Source organism: Sciurus carolinensis, chromosome 19, assembly GCF_902686445.1.
Source record: "Sciurus carolinensis chromosome 19, mSciCar1.2, whole genome shotgun sequence".
Lineage (NCBI taxonomy): Eukaryota > Metazoa > Chordata > Mammalia > Rodentia > Sciuridae > Sciurus > Sciurus carolinensis.
In genome coordinates, this window is record NC_062231.1 from 23119553 (window position 1) to 23141396 (window position 21844).

Below are 21844 nucleotides of genomic sequence, written 5' to 3' on the forward strand. Positions count from 1 at the left end.
TATACAGATTCAATGCAATTCCAATTAAAATCCCAATGATGTACCTTGCAGAAATAGAGCAAGCAATTATGAAATTCATCTGGAAGAATAAAAAACCTAGAATAGCTAAAGCAATCCTCAGTAGCAAGAGCGAAGCAGGGGGTATTGCAATACCAGATCTTCAACTCTACTACAAAGCAATAGTAACAAAAACGGCATGGTATTGGTACCAAAATAGACAGGTAGATCAATGGTACAGAATAGAGGACATGGACACAAACCCAAATAAATACAATTTTCTCATACTAGACAAAGGTTCCAACAATATGCAATGGAGAAAAGATAGCCTCTTCAACAAATGGTGCTGGGAAAACTGGAAAACCATATGCAATAGAATGAAATTAAACCCCTATCTCTCACCCTACACAAAACTCAACTCAAAATGGATCAAGGACCTCGGAATCAGACCAGAGACCCTGCATCTTATAGAAGAAAAAGTAGGTCCAAATCTTCAACTTGTTGGCTCAGGATCAGATTTCCTTAACAGGACACCCATAGCACAAGAAATAAAAGCAAGAATCAACAACTGGGATAGATTCAAACTAAAAAGCTTTCTCTCAGCAAAGGAAACTATCAGAAATGTGAAGAGAGAGCCTACGGAGTGGGAGAATATCTTTGCCAACCATACCTCAGATAGAGCGCTAATTTCCAGAATCTATAAAGAACTCAAAAAACTCTACACCAAGAATACAAATAATCCAATCAACAAATGGGCTAAGGAAATGAACAGACACTTCACAGAAGAAGATGTACAAGTAATCAACAAATATATGAAAAAATGTTCAACATCCCTAGTAATAAGGGAAATGCAAATCAAAACTACCCTAAGATTTCATCTCACCCCAATTAGAATGGCGATTATCAAGAATACAAGCAACAATAGGTGTTGGTGAGGATGTGGTGAAAAAGGAACACTCATACATTGCTGGTGGGGTTGCAAATTAGTGCAGCCACTCTGGAAAGCAGTGTGGAGATTCCTCAGAAAGCTTAGAATGGAAACACCATTTGACCCAGCAATCCCACTCCTTGGCCTATACCCAAAGGACTTAAAATCAGCATACTACAGAGATACAGCCACATCAATGTTCATTGCTGCTCAATTCACCATAGCCAGATTGTGGAACCAACCTAGATGCCCTTCAGTTGATGAATGGATAAAGAAACTGTGGCATATTTATACAATGGAATATTACTCCGCAATGAAGAATGATAAAATTATGGCATTTGTAGGCAAATGGTCGAAATTGGAGAATATCATGCTAAGTGAGATAAGCCAATCTCAAAAAACTAAAGGACGAATGATCTCGCTGATAAGCAGATGAGGACATATAATGGGGGGTGGGAGGGGCTAGCATTAGGTTTAGGGTTAGGTTTAGAGTTAGGCTAAGGACAGTGGCAAGAATGAAGGAAAGAAGGACTGTGTAGAGGGAAAAGAGGGGTGGGAGGGGTGGGGGGAGGGGAAAAATAAAATAAACATCATTACCCTATGTAAATGTAAAAAAATAAAAAAAAATAAAAAAAAAATAAAACCAAAAAAAAAAAAAAAAAGAGCAAAGAGAACACTACATATTAGGCAGCTAGCTGGCTTCACCTTTATCCCCAGGACCTACAAGAGTGATTGGAATATCAGGTGTTCAGTGGATACTTGTGGAATTAATGAAAGAATTAACAAATGAACACGTCATAGTTCGATGAATTATTAAAGCATTTGGTTGAAATGGAAAAATCTCTGAAGCCAGTAAAAGCAAGTCAATCCTGATTTTTACAGACCCAACGACATAGAAAATATTGATGGCGTGTGCATTATGTTCCAGGTTTGTGTAGCAGTGAGTTCGAGAGAGATGCTTACTGCCTCCAAGGAGCTCAGAGACTTGCCACCAGAGCTGTCTGCAATCTCTGCCATCCAACCGGATCATTTTAGTTGTTGGGCAATTCACATCAATCACTCTGCTTAATCTCTGGGTCCCCTGAGCCAATCATTAAATCATATAGGAAACTATCAGATAGAACTTTCCATTTTTAATGATCTCTTTTGATTTCTAATACGGAATTACGCAGGGTGTCGCTGCATGGAGAGTGTTTAATTTTACTTAAATGTGTTTTCATAGTACTTGATCTGAAATGCAGCAAACAGTGATGTCTCATCAAAAACAGGAGCAGATAAGTTTTACTCAGGGTCATGCTCTTTACTCATCAAAGACAGAACCCAAACCTGAAATCATGTTTTACAATGACTTCTTTGTAACACATCCTGGGGTTTCCCACAGGCACAGACCATTTGCTTCTCTTCAGTTTAAGTAGTATTTTCAGACCCCTGGCATCTTCAGGAAGAATGGAACAGATATTGCATGATTATTTACTCCTAGCAGGAAGCCAGAAGCTCTTGGACCCTTTATGCCATCATCCCACATTCTCCACCGACAGTTGGCCATGCACACAAATCCCTACTACACAGACAGAACTCTTAACCGCGTCTTGACTTTGAAGATGGTGCATAAGAAACACGCTGGCCGTATTAAGAAATGTCACTCCATCTGAATGAGTAACCCATCCAATAGATCAAAACATGTGTCAACAGTCCTTCAGCGAATGAATTCTTGAGCATCTTTTCTACTATCCCCAGAGAGGAAAAGATGTGACTAAGGAGAGAGAAGCCTGACTTCACTTATAAAGCTCATCACCTACTAGATCTGGGAGGGAATGTCTCGGTTCATGAGCGACCAGAAGCCACTGTCAAAATATATATATTGCCACCATTTTTGATAAGTAGGCAATCCAGGATGATTTCTTTGAATAGTCTTCTTTAGAGTCTTCTCAACCGTCTCTAGGTAGTTACGCTTTATTGGCATCAGGATTTAGCGACAAAGTAATTTCAAAGCAGGCAGTCCCATAGAGAAGTTTTATAATAGAAACTAAAAGTACCTTTTCTCACATAGGTATTTCCAAGGTCAAGAGCCAAAAGCGACTTCTCTTTGGAATCACTGCAAAAATTTAAACTTCTCTCTGTACCTGACGGTTTTATGCTTCCTGTATACAAAATTGAGTCTTGCATCAAACCAGAAGTTTGAGAAGGTTGAAGTTTTCCTATGCTTTGCAATTGACATGAAATATTCAACTCAGTGTGAAATTTAAAAAAAAAATGTGCTGGGACTCAGTGTTTTTTGTTGGAGTTCTGGATCTGGCCTTACGAAATTTGTAAAACGAGCCAGATCCTCCAGACTCCTCCTTTAAAACATAACACTGAGTGGTCAGTGTCTACTTCTGAGATAAAACTTGTATTTTATAATCAAATCTAAAAGTAATTTTCCAGTCGACCTCTAGACCAAATACTCTGTTGTCTCTGGCTCTTAAGATATTTAATTTCATTTGCTTTGGAAATTTGATGCCTACACCTAGACAGACGGACAGACAGACAGACACACACACACACACACACACACACATTAAGTCAAATGACCTTAATCTATATGTTCTACATGTAAAGAGAAATATTTTGTGACACTCCCATTTAAATAAATATTATCTGTTCTGAGGCATGTTTCCCCTGTGGTAGCTATTTCCGAGCTAAATGCAATCAGTTTGCTAGAATTTGGGATTTGTCACCGTAACTCTGTATTGATAGTAGTTAGAATCTTCTTAATGTACTATACTATCTCTACAATAAACAGCAGTTTCTTCCTTTTCTACTTTTTCCCTTCTACTTGTTTGGAAGTTCAAAGACTACTAAAAAGCCATTAAGTCAACACAAACAGAAGCTGGATTTCTCAATCAGCAGCTTGAAACCCTGCACTTAGTGAAACCAGTCAGGTCACAAGGCCAGAGATGGGAGACAGGACAGGAAACATGCAGAGACAAAGAGTCTCATGGAGCCGACTCTGTGACCCTTTGCAAATTATTGCTCAGAAGAATCTACACCAGCCAGAGAGGCACGTCCATAATTACCACATTGTGCTGGCTCTCAGTAATTCTTTTCAACTGTTTAGAACGCACATTCGGGAGATCATGTGTTTGTTTTCTTGGAAAAATTGTAATAAAATCCTAAAGCAAGAAGAGGATAGAGATGTGGAAAAATAACTTCTAAAATAGAAATCACAGGGGTGGTGCCTTAAATCACAAGAAGACAGTGCTGAATCTGCTGTGCGTATGAGTAACTGTTCTGAGGCTAAAACAGATCCTGCATTCACTCTGTATAAAATAAATAAAAGTAAAATATAAACCTGCAGAGCTCATCAATTTATCCAGACCCACAGCACAGAGGGCTGGGTTTGATATCACCAGCTCTCCGGAGCCTTCCTATTTCACAGCAGTGTATTCAAACCTTGATTAGATTTTAGGAATGCAAGAGGAAATATTTAAAAAGTTTCCACATCCCAAAACATCAGGAGTGCTCACAGCAACCGCCCAGGCAGCGGATATGGAGGATGGGGCCCAGCCGGGACGACGGCTGTAGGCTCCCATCTCGCTTCTTTGCTCCTTAGGATCAAAGCACCTGCTGTCTGGCTGCAGGCATTTCCCCAAGAATAACCTTTCTTTAAAGCTGGGAATGTCCTACATAGTCCCCTCTCTGACTCACTGATGTATCTCACACATATTTATCAAGGAGTTTTGGGTCTGTGCCCAGGCTCCCGGCACACAAAGATAAATTTGAGAGAATTTCTATCCTGCAAAAAGCTTTAGTAGAGGGATACAAAAATATGGAGAAAGGAAAGAATAAGGAAGAAAGCCAGCCCTGAGGAATCTCTCTCTTACGTCTCACTGTGCACACGGACGGGTTGGTGAGACTGTGACTGGCATAGTGTGTCACTCAGCCTGAGCAACACAGATCTGTTTGTGTGTGTTTTATTCCCTTTCTCTCTTCCTTGCCCCCGAGTGCAATCTTGGCACCAGAAATGTCAAAATGGGGTCCTATGCCCGTCTATGTCTATCAGCATGTCTCTATGGTTCTGGTTGGAGAGAGTCAATGCCCAAAATCCAGATTTTTAGCTTAATCAAAAAGGTTGAACATTCTATCACACTGAATCTAAGTTCCCACTGGACAGCACTTGACAGAATTCAGAGCTGTGACTGTCCTGTTAGGTCCACTCACACTTGGGTTCGTCATGGTCCATTCTCTCTAGACATTCTCAAAGAAAAAAGGAGCAGGGGTGAGGGAGGAGGAGGATTCGAGATGAAAGAAAAATGATATCAGAAATGGCTGAACCCTGTAGTTAGTTAGAAAAATGATGGCGGCCTTCATTTGGACCCTGGATTGTGGCACGGTTACCGTCTACCAAGGTCTCCATTACAAATCTCGCTTCCAGATCTCCCCCTGCTCCCTGGCCTTGTTAGAGTGATCAATATGCTAAATTTGCATTTTACATAGATCACTTCCTGTTGAACCCCAGGAACAACTGCCCAGGAACCTTTCATGACCAGCATTATCAGGGTGGACCAACTAGATAGAACCTAAAAAGATTGCTGGAAGCCAGAGGAGGAAAAGCAAACTGGTTCTTATAATTGAAAAGGGGGCAACTCAAAAGACTTAGAAGGTGGATCCCAATCAATTAGAATGTTCTAGAACTCCAAGGAGAGCAGACTTGCAGGTTATAATTTAGTTGCCATTTTTCATTACACCTTAGTCTTTCTCTCTCTGGCCTTTACCTGCCTAACCAGGTATGGAGAGGAGTTCATGGCAACACTGATGATGAAGAAGAGCTCGGTGGACTAACGGGAACTTTTTCCTATCTTCAGCACCAGGGCTCATTCATAGCAGGATTGCCCTGCCCATTTGATCGCTGAGTAACACACATGGGTCATTACGACCCAGTTGTAACTGCAGTCTGGACATCCCTGTGACATACAGGGTTCCAGAGCACCACGGGACGAAAGGCACTGTAAGGAGAGAAAAGCAGCCGTCACGCTATTCTAGAACGCTGGTCTCGGATTCTCCATTGCACGTACGATGCAAGGGAACATCTTTTCTTTGTCTGCAGGTTCCTCTCTCTCTTTCCTCCCATTATTGGTGAATTCACCCTGTTCTGGGGGAACAAATGTGTGACTATTTAAAAGCCACACCACCAGGTGTGTGCATGAGTCTGTCTTCCCTGTTCTTCTCACTGATTTGCTTCTCAGCAGACCAAGCCAGGAAGAAGTCTTCAAACTGAATGTAGAGAAAGCTCCTTAAAGGATTTGAAAATGTAGACCCATTCCAAGGGCACGGACCGAGACTATTACAGTCAAGTGCCACAAATAGGTCCTAGCACTCGAAGACACGTTTATTTCGGGATCATGTACAAAACGCCTACATCTCTGTGTCCGCCACCAGAAGCTGATCATGGACAAAGACAGTTGGGAAGACCTCATAAACCCAAAACATTTAGAAGATACTATATTGCACGATAATTAAAAATATCTTTTTTAAAAATGAAGATCGTTTTACCTTTTGCTTGGTCTCAAGATCTCTGTTCTTCTTTTCCAAGAGATAGCAGCTTGGGGAAAAGCATTTGGTTTGCACTCGATAACAATGTCCCCACCAACTTGAACAACTGAATTTTTTTTAATGGGATTTCTGGAGAAATCAGGTGCAGAGGCTAAAAGCAAAGTTAAAAATTCAAAGTGTTAAATTACTTAATTAACACGTAGTAACCTAGTAACCGGAGAGAGAGCGCTCAGTGTAATACATAGAATCTAATATTGGTGGTGAGAACATTTGACTCAAGCTGTCCTAGGGCCAGTTACTGGCACCATTTTGGAGTCCCTGCTTCCATTTGTAAAATGCAGATGACAATAGATATTCCCCGAGCCAGTCAGTGTGAGGATTAGAAGAAGTAACAGCTGTAAGTGCTGTGGCACAGTACCTAGCACTGAGTCTGTGCTCAATAAATGTAATTCATTTTCTGTCTTGGTTGTGTTCATTGCAATAACAGCAGCAAGTTGGTAGAGAGGGAGCAAAGTAGAAAAAGCCACGCTCCTAAACATTCCTGTATTATAAATATCGTACACATGCTTAGGTAATGTTCCACTTGCCATTGGTTTTGATAGCAACAATTCAATGCTTGACCATAAGAATCAGCCCAGTTTAAATTTCCAAATTTCCTTCTCAAACTACAGTTTCCAGGATGAGAAGAATCACTTTAGTTTGGATAAATTTATTTTTAGGGTTTAGTACCTAATAAATATTCAATAAAATACTGTGACTAAAGGAAAGAAGAAACCCATGAATGAGCAATGCCCTGAAACTCCATACAAGTGAGTCTTCTTAATTTCTTCTTCTTCCTTTATTCCCTTTCTCCTTCCTACCACTTGAAAAAGCCTTGGGTTCAAAGGTCAGGAAGTCACTTAACGGTTTCAGATACCACTCTTCGAATTTCACAAAGCCTCATTCTTGGGCTCCCTAGTCTCAACACTGTCTATTACAGGAACTCATTTTCCTGGTTTTCTTTGGGGTCCAGATGGTCCTGTGACCAAGTTCTAGTTAATGACCTAAAGGGAACTTGCTATAGAAGTTCAGGGAAAGTTTGCTTTTCTAATCAAGAAGATAGATGTGGTCAGTTTGTCACCTCCCTCTTCTCTGCCCTGCCGCAGACTTCGATTCTGGAGTCATCTTGACACTGTGTGTACCACGTGAGGGACAGGTGTGGAGAATCCTACTGCCAAGTTGACGGACACTGCCCCTCTGCCTAAAGTAAGTCCCCCTTCATTAAGTCTCTGCACATCGCGATTTTCTTCTTGTGTACACAGGAAGCTAAAAGTATCCTTCCTGCTTTCCTTTGCAGCTGAAAATATTCTTAATGGATCCAAAGTCTCATGCCAGAATCAGGGTGGAGGAATCTCTTATTTGAACGCACTCCACAGTAGGCTGTTCCTCAAACATTAACGTGCTGCCCGCGCAGAATAATAATTGCCACCTTAAATTGCGTGAAAAGCTAATTTTGACATTTCTCATTATCTCAAGACAAAGCATTTTCTAATTCACAGGAAAGTTCTGTGCAGATCATGTATAATCATAGCTCGCTATAAGGTCACTTTCCATTTTCTGGTTGGAAATGAATGACTTACCTAAAACTCTCAACTCTGCATTTGCATAAATGATCTGATACTTGTTTTCTGCAGCACATTGGTAGACACCAGAATCCGACACATTCAGCATAGTTATGATGAGCGTTCCGTTTTCTATTTGAATTCTCTCCTAATAGAGGAAAAATGAATATACAGGTACTAACTCATGAATATAAACATTTGCTTAACCAGAAGATGTTATTAAACAACATTTGTGCAAATCTCTGAAATGCGATACTTTGGTGTATTATTGCATGATTTTGAGCAGCTTTCTGAAGTTTTAAAAAAATGGAGATATACTTAAAACAATTTTAGTGGCTAGAATATTTTATATTTTTATGTAGAAAAATTGGCATTGTCTGCATAGAATAGCTGTTAATTTTATGTTATATGATATATAAAATATTTGGAAAACTCCACCAGTCCAGTAATTAAAAAAAAAAACATGGTTCACAGTGATACTGTATGGATGTCATAGTAAGAATATTATCTGGACTTCCTACGGTAAATCCTTGAAAAGACCTGAAATGTGACAACCTGTCAATTTGCTACTTGAATCCCAAGTGGGAGGATAGGAACTTCCCCTTACTGTAGCCTACTGTAAGAACCTCAACAATCAAAATCTGTTACTGAACTCCATTTGGGGTATCGAGATACAATTTTGAGTATTAAATTGACATGGTACAGGGTACAAATATAACTTAAAACTAAGTATTTCCAGGTAACTTTCCCATTTTCCTAGGATAGTAGAAGTAGGCTAGAGGAAAGAGAAAATGCTAAATAAGAAAGGATGCAGGACAAAATCCCACTAAAACTAAAACAAAGAAAAGCATTATATTCAGTATCCAAAGGACAGATTCCATTACGACTCCAGCTAGGTTTACCTGTGCAAAGTAAAGTGGAGGATTTACAAAACTCTCTGGGTAACTGAAGAAAGATTTAAAAAAAAAAAAAAAACACAACTCTTATGAACTGAATATTGTAAAGGAAAGGATATTTAGATTTAAATATGTGGATAACTAACTCACTTCTGTACTTTTCTGTGGTTTTAGAGACAATCATCAGTTTCTCTCAAAGTAAGATACCAGGTAGAGACTAAAATCCTGAGTCCTGGTATTAGACAAAGTTTAGAAGTGCTAAGTTTTACTACGACCTTGGCAAAGTAATTTAACTTCTCTGAGACTCCTTTTCTTCATTTGGGTCCTGGTATTTGACAAAGGTTAGCAAATTAATTCTATCTTTCACAAGTTGCTGTGTGACCTTGGCCAATGGCTTAGCCTCTCTGAAACTCCTTTTTTTTTTTTTTTTTTCATTCTATGTAAAAGAGAAGATGCTGTGAAGATTCAATAGATGGCAATGGCATATGGAAATATCTAACGCAGGACCTGACTTACAGGAGAGCTCATAATGCTAGCTATGAGAATGATTATGATGACACTGCTTAATCCATTTGTTTTCCTGACCCTTATTTTTTCTCATTTGTAAAATAGGGATAATAGTAATAGATACTGTGTGGGATCGTTTAAGGGTAAAACAGATAACACAATAACTCCTTTCCTGGAATATAGTAAACATTCGATGAGCGTGAGCTCTTAGTGTCAATTACGATTAGTAACAAAACTTAGCAGAGCCGGTAACGTTGGCAGAGCAACAGGGCCACTTACCTCCAGGTTGATGCGTTCACCGTTCTTCAACCATGTGTACCAGGGAGCTGGCTTTCCGCTGGCTTTGCATTCCCAAAACAAGCTGTCATAGATAGACAGGTATGTATTTTGGATTTTTTGTTCCCATTCTGGAGGAGCTGTTTCAAAAAAAAAAAAAAAAAGGCAAGAGTCATTTGCAAGGCAATTGCCTGGGACCCTGCTCTATGTCCCACGGACCAGGTTAACTGGGTCCGGATGCAGGACGTGCGGGATTTGAGGGAGGGGACCCAGCGGAGCTTCAGGGGGGTGACAGAAGTCCCATTGCAAATATCAGTAGGTGTCTGACTGAGGTCACCCGTTTGCTATCTCTCCTTTGCCTGAGCCCGTATGATGACTTGTAAGTTGTGACAGAAGGTCAAAATGGAGAACGGGGACAGAGAAGGACGTCATGTCAAAGTGAGGACAAAGGTCAATTTAGAAATTATAGGTCAAATCTGAACCCACGGAGAGCAAAATCTGCTCTCTGCTAACACAAATGAAGGATAGTTTTATATGAAACAATTATAACTCAGTAGCTGGAAGCATCAACCAAAAAGGAGCCTCTGCATCCTACGGCATGATAATCCAAGACTTTTGGATTCTTTGGAGTTGTATGCAGATGCAGTACCTATCTTTGATCCTGAGCATAGGTCTTCCAAAATCTTATTTTCCAATCTGAAAAAGTACCAAGGCAAAAGGAAAATAAGGTGGTATGAGCTTTACTATCGTTCCTGCAAAAAGGGAGGGTACGCATTGTTTTAAAATGAGTATTTATTCCATGAAGATGACTGGAAACTGCCCAGATATGCTAATCAAACTCTCTCCTTTGTTTATTTCTGTCCTTGGATATGTAGCAGCAGATGAGTTTTCCCTTGGAATCTTTGGCAGCAACTAGTGAGATATTTGAACGAGTAATTGCAATTAATTTGATGTGTAGTAGATTTTTCAGAGTTAACCTGCTCAAGATGACCAACTTAGAAAACAGAGAAGTAGAGATTTGAATTCTATGAAGATAGCCTAAGTAAAGAACTGGTGTGCAGGATTTATTTTGGGAATGCTATCCCCAAAGGAGACTATCAGGAAAAGGGTAATTCAATAGGGAAGGAGAGAAAGTCAGTGCAAGATGAGGTATGGAGTTGACCACCATCATGTGCTATTTTGACCCCATTCCAGACTTCTAAAGAGTCTTTGTGCTTTGTCTCCTCAGGGAAAGTCAGGGGAAGCATGTGTTCACTAGCTTCTGTTCATCGTCACCCAAGGGTAGTGCTGGTATCGACTACCGGCATGGACGTTGAAATTGAAATGCCATAATTTTATTCTTCTTTATGGCTGAATAATATTCCATTGTGTAGATATACCACAGTTTCTTTATCCATTCATTTGTTGAAGGGCATCTAGGTTGGTTCCACAATCTAGCTATTGTGAATTGAGAAATAAATAAATAAATAATTTTAAAAAATTTAAATTTGCAGATACTCTTTGAAAAATTGTCCGAATACATATTTGACCTGGGAGGAAAAGAAAATGTGTACTTATATAAAATCTCTATAGCTTATAAAGATTTACAATCTAATTTTTAGCTTTGTGTCATAATTCTACCATTAAAACATTTATTTATTGAATGTGAACATTGGGTGCTTAGCATCCTGATGAGCAAAGGGTTCAATCTTCAACTATATGGGAATTACATGAACAAAGAACTTAGAATCTGGTGTCTACTATGGCAGTGCGAATTCTAGATTTTTCTCTTCTACCAACTAGTAGTGGAAAGTCACTGGACTCGGCTGGACGTGTTCAATTTTTTTGTAGCGGTAATAAAACTTTAGAGACAACGTGTAAAGGGATTTTAGAGATTACTGATTTGTGAATTATAACTTAAGCAGTAAAGTAATGAAAGAGATCGCTTGAATTTTTCAGGTGTTCATCAGCTCTGTGATAACTGAGTCAATTCTTTCTTCTTTTTGGAACACTTTAGCAAAGTAGTTAATATGTGATTAAGAAGTATCACGATCATCTGATTGACTAATTAGCCATCATCCATCCCCACAGGGACTGTGTGAATTCTTTACAGGGCTGAGGAGGTCATGGTGAGATGCCGTACCAGGGACTTTGATGACCAGGTTGAGGAGCTTTGTGAGACTAAAAAGAACCCAGTCTCAAGAGTCCCTTCAAGGTCTCATTCTTGGACTTGACAATCAGTATCCATGAGATCTATTGCAATTCTTCTCAAGGTTTCTTACCTACAGTATCACTAAAAGTGATTTCTACCTCTCAAGATTATTGTTAAGAATTACATAATTAATATATGCAAAATTCTGTGAGAGCTCCTAGTTACTGGATCATTGTAGAAGAGAGTACTTTATTATTCATTCCCAGTTTATAGATCCCTTGAGTATTTTGGTTCATGTCTTAATTATATCTTTGTCTCTTAAATAGAAAAATGGGAAATATTTATTAAAAACTAACTCAAACACTTTAATACCATGATTCTACTGGAAAATAAAAAATTCCCAATTTCCTTCTTACTGTTTTATTGACAGAGGATACTTAATTCCAAGGACTTTCATTAAAAAGCAGTTAGTATTGAAAAAAATGTCTTTTCTTGGCAAACATTGATAAAGCTGTTGTGGAATTATTGGTAGGAAATCATACTCTCTATATAAAATAGTAGTTTCCATTTTGGGTTAAAATTGGAAAGTCTAAAAGAAATGGAAAATAATATAACCTTTCAAGGTACAGTATGTTTTCCACACAGGACACTGAATTGGCATTCCCATGATTTTTCTAGTTAACCAAAAGATAATTATTTTTTCCAATATCTTTGTCATTGATTGTAAACATGTCACATAAGGGACTATTTTTAGACAAGTATTTATACACTTTAAAAAAGTTCTGTAATGCAGGCATTGGATTTATCAAAGATGTTAAAGATGCTTTAAAAGCACCCATCCTTTTAAAAATATCAAGGTTTATCCTATGGTTGTTCTGATGTAAAAAAGTAAAATGTTCCAAGCAAGTGTGTATTTTGCCCTGGGTGAAAGGAGAATGTGGACAATTTTTAGATCATTTATTCATTTATCATCACACTTTAGTTCATAACTGGTTTTGGTACATAAATATTTTAATGAGGTTTTAGCCTTATTTTTCTGTCACATGGGCAAAGTCTGAAAAAAATGGAAACAAGTACCGCAAACCACCATTTAATATTATATTTTTTCCTATCGCTTTTCTCCTTCATTGGTAAGTTCCCCTCAGAATGATAATTAGGATGGCCATCGGCTGCTGCTGAATGTTTTATGGAAGATATATTGGAGTCCCTGCTACCTTGTATTATAAAGTTTCGTGGCTTCAACGCGACACAGCTGGTATTTCCCAGGCAGTGGGGATGGAGAATAGCATGCACAGATTCTGCTGACATGAAGGCTGCATTTTAAAGAGGGTCATTCCTACCTGTCAGTCACCGCGTTAAACATCCAACCTGGAAATGCAATCTCTCCCCGGACACTGGTCCACAACATGACAGTGACGTCTACTATTCACTCAGGGATATGACTGAATATTTTATTTGCTCACCATAGAAAATCAGCTGACCCTTCACCAGGTTCCTTCCTCGAAGATTGCCTGCAACGCACTCATAGAAGCCTTCATCTTCTTGTTGGAAGTTGGGGATTTCGAGGGTGGCTTTGGATTTGCTGTATTTGACCTTTCCTGGCAACGGGCTTCCGTCCAACCTCCTCCAACTAATTGCGGGGACTGGACTAAACAGTTATACCTCATTAGAACAGACGACGGTTTAGTCTTTATGTCAGAAGGATAAAACAAGAGCATCCTTAAAAACAACTTTCAAGAAAAAAGTGCAGTCAATCGGTGGTGTCCTGACTAGTTTTCCAATCACCCAATCATTCGCCATTCACTCATTCATTTATCGAACCATTGATTAAGGATCTGCCATGTGTCAGTCACTGTACTATGCTCAGGGAATCTGTTGATGGATAAAATAGACACGTTCTCTGCCCTCGCATTACTTAGAGACCAGCAGAGACGCATAACATCAAACAAATAATGCAAACATACATTTTCAATTTATAACCGAAATGAAAGGAATAGGAGGAAGAGACAGTAATAAGATCACATCACATCAATTTAAATGCAGTTGTCATGCAAGGTCTTTGTGAGAACGTGACACTTAAGACTAATCAGGTTTTACATTGATTTGTAGATTCTAAAGCAAACGTGCAGATACCTCTGTATCGGAATTGATACCCATAGATAACTAGAAACATACATGATAGGTGGCTAGATTATTAAGGGGCATCAGTAGAGTCAAACAGATCCATGTGAATTGGGAATGCATTTTCTATGACCCTCGAAAGATTCTACTAATTTATACACTATTTAAAAAAATGAAGACGAATTTACACCATACTCTGTCTTCTCTTAGAAAGGATTTATAGTTATTTTATCTGTAGAAATGGAGTCTAATATCCCACATCTGATATTTTTAGTTTAATGTGGATCTCTTTTAGTAGAACAAAAATAAAATTTGTAGCACCTGAAATAAAATATCTGAGCATAAGCATCCCTGGTGTAGAAGTTCTAACTCTTATAAAGAAATCCAGGTTTGAACCAACATTACACCAGGAAAACATTTACTTATCAACTGTCCATTTGCAGAATGAATCTATGGTCAATTTACACGAATCTCTCTCCTCTTCTACTGTCCAGCCATTCCCATTTCTTATAAATGTTCATGTGATTTAAATTTTTCTAGTCTACTTATATTTCAAATTAGTAAGAAGTCATTCTGCAAAGCCCACTGGTAAGTGCTGCAGGATATGTGGGTTTCTTCAAGTCACTGAAGACAATGCAGGTGAATCATCAATCATACACAAAGGTGCTAACACAAGATTCGTACAGTTGGAGCAGGAAACGACTCCCCCAAACGGGCGATGACCTGGGAGTGGCTTTAAATAAAGCAGGAAAACTAATGAAGCCCTAGGAATTCTCACTGGCAAAACACTATGACCCTCCTGTGAACATGAAAGACAGAACCCAGAAAATCATATCGCACATCAGAAATCAGGTCCTAATAAATGTTCGAGTCCTCTATTTTCCTCATACATCTCATACGACCATACATTTACCATTATTTTGGTTAAACACAAGATAAAAAGAATTACTATCCTAAATTTACTTTCTGCCCTTTTAAAAAGCTTTGTCACCTGCCACAAATTTAGGTTGATATTGTACGAACTGGGTAGATTCCATGTAACAATTAACCTTGGGTGAATGGTTATCTTAATCATTTTATGGAATACCTAACCAATAAATAAGAAGTCCTAGGAGAAAATTCACTTAAGACGGAAGGATGTCTGGTGACTTTCATGTTATGTGTGACAGCATTCACTGCGAACACATACACACATTGCATATGTGAACATATTCATGTTGTTATCTGTGGGTTGCTGGGATATGAATTCCTTTCACTCTCTCCTTTCTCGGCTTATTTCTATTTTCCATGAATTTCCTACAATGAGCAGACACGACCTATGCAATAAAAAATTTCAAAGGAAATTCATTTACAAAGAGAAAAATAAACAGAAGCTCTTAAACTGGTCCGAATACATGATGCTTTGTTGTCTTTTCATGGCAATGTAACTCTCTGGCTTAGGACAGATGTGTACAAAATATCCAACTAAAAGAGTTTCAAATTTGAAGTATTCAGGCAAGAAAAAAAAAGTTAAGTAGAAATTATTTTTTTTTCTCCTAGATTTGTCTTAGTACTTTATATCGATGGGGAAGATGGAAGTCATTTTTGCATTACTAAATACCCACATCGTAATAATTGTAATAAAATTACAGCAAATAGCTGCCCTTTATCAAACACAGCCTCAGCCAGCACCTGGGCACTATGATGTATGGACTCTTCCTGCAGCTAAAAGAGGCGGAGCTGGGATCTGTGGTTGTGGGTTGCTGCTCAGCAGCCACTTACCTCATCAGAAGACAGAGTGGTAAGATCCACCCATAAGAGCCTTAGTATTTGTGGTTTCACAAAAGTGGGTTTGCATGGCAAGGGGCCCCCTGGGTGGAGTCAAGAGGAGAAGAGTTCGACTAGTCCCAAATATTCGGACTTTCCCACTGAGAAGGAACTCAGGGACAACTTGGGGCTCCTACCGGACAAGCACGTTACCCTTGAGGGTGGACAAGACCTTTCCTGTACGGACATACTGCCCCCATAGGCGGGAAAGTGTCAGAGCTGGGCTCCTGACCCTTCTAACCCTTATGCACCCCAGGTCTCCCAAGAACCTTCACCCTCACCGGCTGCATCACTTGGTAGAAAATACCTTGAAAGTCAGGAAGCCGAGCCCACCTTCGCCAAGAGAGAGCAGAAAGCACCCAGGAATTTACGAACCCTGCGGCAGCCCTAACCAGGCTCGGGTGGTAGGATGCTGGGTACAGATACCCGGGCTCCCACACCCGTACTGTGGGACAAGCCTAGTGTCACCTGTGGTCTTTCCTGAATGCAGGACTAGGTTGACCTACCTTCTGTGGCCTTTGCCAGGCTACTTTCCCTTCCCTGTCCCACTTCTCCATTCTGCTTTTAAGAATTCTTATATTCAATTCCGAAAAAATTATCCTTTCAGGGTCTGTGTCTTGGAAAACCAACCGATGCTTCTTTGAGTTTCAAGGCTGAGTGCAAGGAATCCTTAAATATGTTTCTATATGGGCCACAGACTCCCGTAGAAATGGAGTCCGCCAAGTTGAACGTCAATGGCCCAGAAGATCAGAAAAGGAGTAGGGGACCTCTGTGGAAAACCAGGCATTGCAAAACATATTCTAAGAACTTCCCACTCTATAGGGACAAAATTAGACCAGGATAAAAGCAATATGCAAGAAAAGAAGTATAAATTTAATGCTGAACATAGGAAGGTTCTAGAAAAGCAATACTAGAAATTGTAGAAAATACTAGAACCTTTCCTATGCTCAGCTCCATGTTATTTTTTTTTTTACCCTAGATATACTTGGAGTAAAAAATATTTGCCATACTATTCAATTACTGAGAAGGAAATAAGATTACATGTATTGTGTTCTTTTATATGACCTTTTAATTTTGAAGGTTACAAGATTCTAAATTGGCAGAGAATTTTGCCTGCATTTTAATTTTTCCTAGACGCCCAATACTCACTATCTTTACTTTGTCTGGTTGGAGGTGAGTGGACAATACCTCTGACATTAGGAGAAAGCCCTGGTTTACATATGGTCATGGGAGGTTGGCACACCATGACCACCTAGATGGTCAAGCGTGGAGTCAAGACAGACCAGTCGGAGACAGAGATTCAACTCTGCAGCTCCTTTCCCAAGAGTTACTGATGTCAGAATCTCTTTGCACTGGGGTTTTGATTGGGATATTAACTTCAAGCTTCTAATCAACAATTTACCAGAAATGGATTAAGCAAACACAGAAGAAACATACTTGAAATTCTTTGCACACACCTAGATCAAGTCATGCCTGATACAAACACAACAAAACAAAAACAAAAAACAACAAAGCAAAACAAAAGAACTATTTGAACATTCTATTTTGTCAGGACAGTCTCTTTTGGTCTTAAGCCCATTTGAATCAATTTCCTGCTGCTTTCAACCAAGTGTGACCTCACAAATAGATTCAGAACACAATGGTAGCTAGGTTATCTTCTATAGGTGAGAGTGAATTATATGATATGGTGGATTCCCTCTGCATATTATATCTTCTGTTCAAGATATTTTAGAATTCCTGAAGCAACCAACCCACAAAAATAATGACTCAGAATTTTAAGAATTTCATGTTAACCAAATAAACAGTGAGAAGAAAAAAAGCAAGAAGTTTTATAAGATTTCATAATTAATAATTAAATGCTCAGAATTTTCTCAGATCCATAGTATCATTGCTCTGTATGAAGATCGTGGTCCTATTGATTATCCCTAGACATGTGAGACGGTTTAGATGTGAGGCGTCCTCCCAAAGCTCCCGTGTTAATACAGGAAGGCTCAGAGATGAAATGATTAGAAAGTGAGAGCCTAACCTCATCAGGACATTTTAGTTTGAATGGACTGACTGGGTGGTGAATGCGGGGAGGAGGTGGGGCATGGAGGGAGGAGGTGGGGCTTGGAGGGGGGAGGTGGGACATGGAGGGAGGAGGTGGGACTTGGAGGGAGGAGGTGGGGCATGGAGGGAGGAGGTGGGGCTTGGAGGGGGGAGGTGGGACTTGGAGGGAGGAGGTGGGGCATGGAGGGAGGAGGTGGGACTTGGAGGTCGGAGGTGGGGCCTGGAGGGAGGAGGTGGGACTTGGAGGGAGGAGGTGGGGCTTGGAGGGGGGAGGTGGGGCTTGGAGGGGGGATGTGGGGCTTGGAGGGGGGAGGGGGGTTTGGAGGGGGAGGTGGGGCTTGGAGAGGGGAGGGGGTTTGGAGAGAGGAGGTGAGGCATTGAGGGAGGAGGTGGGTCACTGGGGAATGCTCTGGAAGGGTCCATCTTTCCTGTGACCTCTTCCCCTTCTGGCTCATTCCTGGTCACTATGAATGGAACAACCCTCCTTCACTACAGTGCTTTAGTCAGCTTTTTTGCTGCTGTGACTAAAAGACCTGACCAGAACAATTTTGAGGAGGAAAAGTTTGTTTGGGGGCTCATGGTTTCAGAGGTCTTAGTCCACAGACAACTGATTCCATTCCTTGGGGCTTGAGGTGAGGCTGAACATCATGGCAGAAGAGTATGGTGGAGGGAGGCAGCTCATATGATGATCAGAAAGCAGAGAGAGAGAGAGAGAGAGAGAGAGAGAGAGGGACTCTACTCTGCAGATTCAAAACATATACCCAAAGGCACATCCCCACTGACTCACCTCCTCGATCCACACCCCACCCACCTCCAGTGACCATTCATTCATCCCCTGATGGGATGAATTCTCTGATTTGGATTAAGGCTCTCAAAACCCAAGCATCTGTCCTCTAAACCTTCTTGCATTGTCTCACACACGAATTTGGAGGGACACCTCACATCCAAACTATGACATACACCCTTCCGCCATGATGTTCTGCCTCACATCGAGCCCAGATTTATATTCGGTTAACCATGAATTGAACCACTGAAACCATGAGGCAAACCTCCTTCAAGTTGTTTATCAGATATTTTGGTCACAGCAACACAAAAAAATAACACATAAGACATAGAATCAGAGAGATTGAGTCTAAAACACAGATTATTTTTTAAAAAATGCATTTTGACAAATAGTTTTCATTTTATCCTGAAACTTCTAAGATAACAATAATGACTATTTTAGATTTTATACCTTCTCTCTTATTTGAAGTCCTAAACAGACAAGTGGATGGAAAGAAGAGGAAGACCTGAAAAAAGTGAAATTATTTTAGCAGTGAGCTTTAAAGTTTAATGCAAATTAATTTTTGTAAAACATACCATACTGTATAAATAAAAATGATGATTATAATAAAGTTGTAATAGTATCATGCAGCATAAAGAGAACTACAATTCTATATTTAGCAATATTTTGTGGCACATTTATGAGCACAAATTTTTTTCATTTGCAGAATTGGAATTAATAATAATATATAATTCATAGGTTTATTATGAGGATTGAATGAGATGATCCTTGTCAGGCATTTAAGACACTAACACATTAAACAATATGCTTAAACATTAAAGATAAAATTCAATAATTTAATATCATAAATAATGTGACTGATCAGATCAAAAGTGAGGATATATTTATCATTTATCATGCCCAAAGAAAGAATCATCTGTATGATATATATGTATGGGTTTGTTTTCTCGGTTAAGGGATTCCTGTGATTAGGCATTCAATACAAATTGATTTATGAATCATTCATAAACTAAAGTCAGAACTCCACATCAAAAATGAAAAGGCTACAAAAGTGTTTTAGTTGCCTTTTGTACAACTGTGACCCAAATACCTAAGGGAAACAAATTAAAGGAAGAAAAGCTTATTTGGGGCTCATGGCTTCAGAGGTCTCAGTCCATAGATGGCTGAGTCCAGGGTTCTGGATCTAAGGTGAGGCAGAACATCATGGCAGAAGGGCCCAGCAGAGGGTAGCTGCTCAGTTCATGGGAGGTCAGGAAGCAGAGAGAGGGCAGTAGAAGGAAAGATGCGCCCTTCCAGGGCATGCCCCGAGTGACCACCTCCTCCAGCCACACCCCACCTGCCTAAAGTTACCACCCAGTCAGTCCATTCCAACCAGGATGGACTGATGTGGTTATGGCGCTCACAATCTGATCTTTTTCCCTCTGAACATCCATGCATTAACACAGATTTGAGGAAACACCTCACATCCAAACCACAGAGAAAAGCATGGATGGAGATAGGTCCTTTCAAGTAAATATCCTGCCTCCAGCACTTGATGTGCAGGTCATCACCTCTGAGAGTGGTCATGTTCATTTCCCCACTGCAAGGGCAGAGTGGTCTCCAAATGTGCCAAGACATGGCATCCCTGCTGTGGAGGACCATTGTTCCAACTTGGTTCATCCTCAACGGACCATGTTAGTAGGCAGAAAAAGAATGAGACGCTCTCCTCCAAAGCAAAGAAAATCCCATGTAAGAAATCTGGGCCTCATAAAATAATATTAACAATCATTAATTGAGGGTTTACTATGTACCAGGCATTGTGACAGATGGCTTCCATATGTCACCTGAGTTAAATGCTCAGTCGGCAGCTTCTAGCAATGCTAATGACCTTCTCAGAATGGTGCTCACGTTCAGACAGATAATTTCGACTAAATTATGACCTGGAATTCTCCTCTCCTTGCAGTTCCAGAACAGTCTAATTGATTGGGCTCCACCTACTAAGTCTGTTGAGTTACCACTTTTTTCAATTACAAGAACCAGTTTGCTTTTCCTCCACTGGCTTCCAGCAATCTTTTTAGGTTCTATCTAGTTGGTCCACCATGATAATGCTGGTCATAAAAGGTTCCGGGGCAGTTCCTGGGGTTCAACAGGAAGTGATCTATGTAAAATGCAAACTTAGCATATTAATCACTCTAACAAGGTAAGGGAGCAAGGGGGGATCTGGAAGCGAGATTTGTAATGGAGACCATGGTAGACGGTAACCGTGCCACAATCTAGGGTCCAAATGAAGGCCACCATCATTTTTTCAACTAACTACAGGGTTCAGCCATTTCTGATATCATTTTTCTTTCATCTCAAATCCTCCTCCTCCCTCACCCCTGCTGATATTTTTTCTTTCAGAATTCAAACTTAGGTACTTATGGATGTAAATCTCAATAAAGAAAACCAATCTGAAGCAATTCTGTCCCCCGCAGTTTCCCCAGATCATAGAGGAGGGATTCCGGGACCTTGTCTTTTAACGTGCACCTCGTGAAAGTCTTTTCTTCCTGTGTTCTTGTTTTCTAAATCGTCTGCCTGAATTGTGAGTTCTCAGAGTTGTGCGATATTACTAGATGATGAAAGCAAACGGTTCTCTTTTCTTCCCCTTTTCCTCTACCCTGACTTTGTGCTTCTTAAAAAAGCATTGCCATAAATAAGGACTTTAACGCCATTCTCTCATGTCACTGTGCTTTTAGAGTGAGTATCCTATTAATTTTATCTGAAGAGAAAGAATACATTTGTTAACCATCTGGACTCGGTCAATCTGCACTGGAAGTTAAATTCAAGCTCTTCACACGCTAGTAGAAACTGCGCTTTGAGTCTATACTTTTAGCCCATAAATAGAATTTTCATTGCTAGCGCTATTTGAGAAAGCTTATATTTCTCCCCTGGATTGCTTAAAACTCATTATCCATAGCTTAAGTCCAGACCATCCTTAGTTCTGAAGTAGAGACTGGTACAGAGAATGAGTTTCCTAAGATGCTTGTGTTTGGGATTATTCTTAACTTGAACCTCATTTCAGAAAATCCTCTCGTTGGCCATTTTGAATCGCAGAGTGGAGCCGAGTCACAAAACCCGCAAAGAAGGCCTTTGTTAAATGTACAGACTGTTCAGCTTGCTGCCTTCATTTCTTCCACTTGAAATATTTGGACAGAGAGCTTGGCATGTTAAGAATGTCCCATGGGGACAGACCGGGGA

The 21844-nt window shown here is 39.9% G+C and overlaps 1 protein-coding gene across 2 annotated transcripts in view; it reads right to left on the reverse strand.

Annotated features, from left to right (window-relative positions):
• The window catches only part of Cntn6 (contactin 6), a 176791-nt gene that overhangs the window by 70788 nt on the left and 84159 nt on the right, over nucleotides 1–21844 (reverse strand). The window contains exons 5-8 of one of the 2 annotated variants that reach the window (XM_047534747.1): nucleotides 13332–13511; nucleotides 9741–9877; nucleotides 8077–8206; nucleotides 6458–6608 (exon numbers count right to left, since the gene is read on the reverse strand). In XM_047534747.1, the coding sequence (XP_047390703.1) occupies nucleotides 6458–6608; nucleotides 8077–8206; nucleotides 9741–9877; nucleotides 13332–13511 (598 nt within the window). Of the gene's footprint in view, nucleotides 1–6457; nucleotides 6609–8076; nucleotides 8207–9740; nucleotides 9878–13331; nucleotides 13517–21844 lie in introns of both variants that reach the window. The other variant, XM_047534746.1, reaches the window with a different exon arrangement.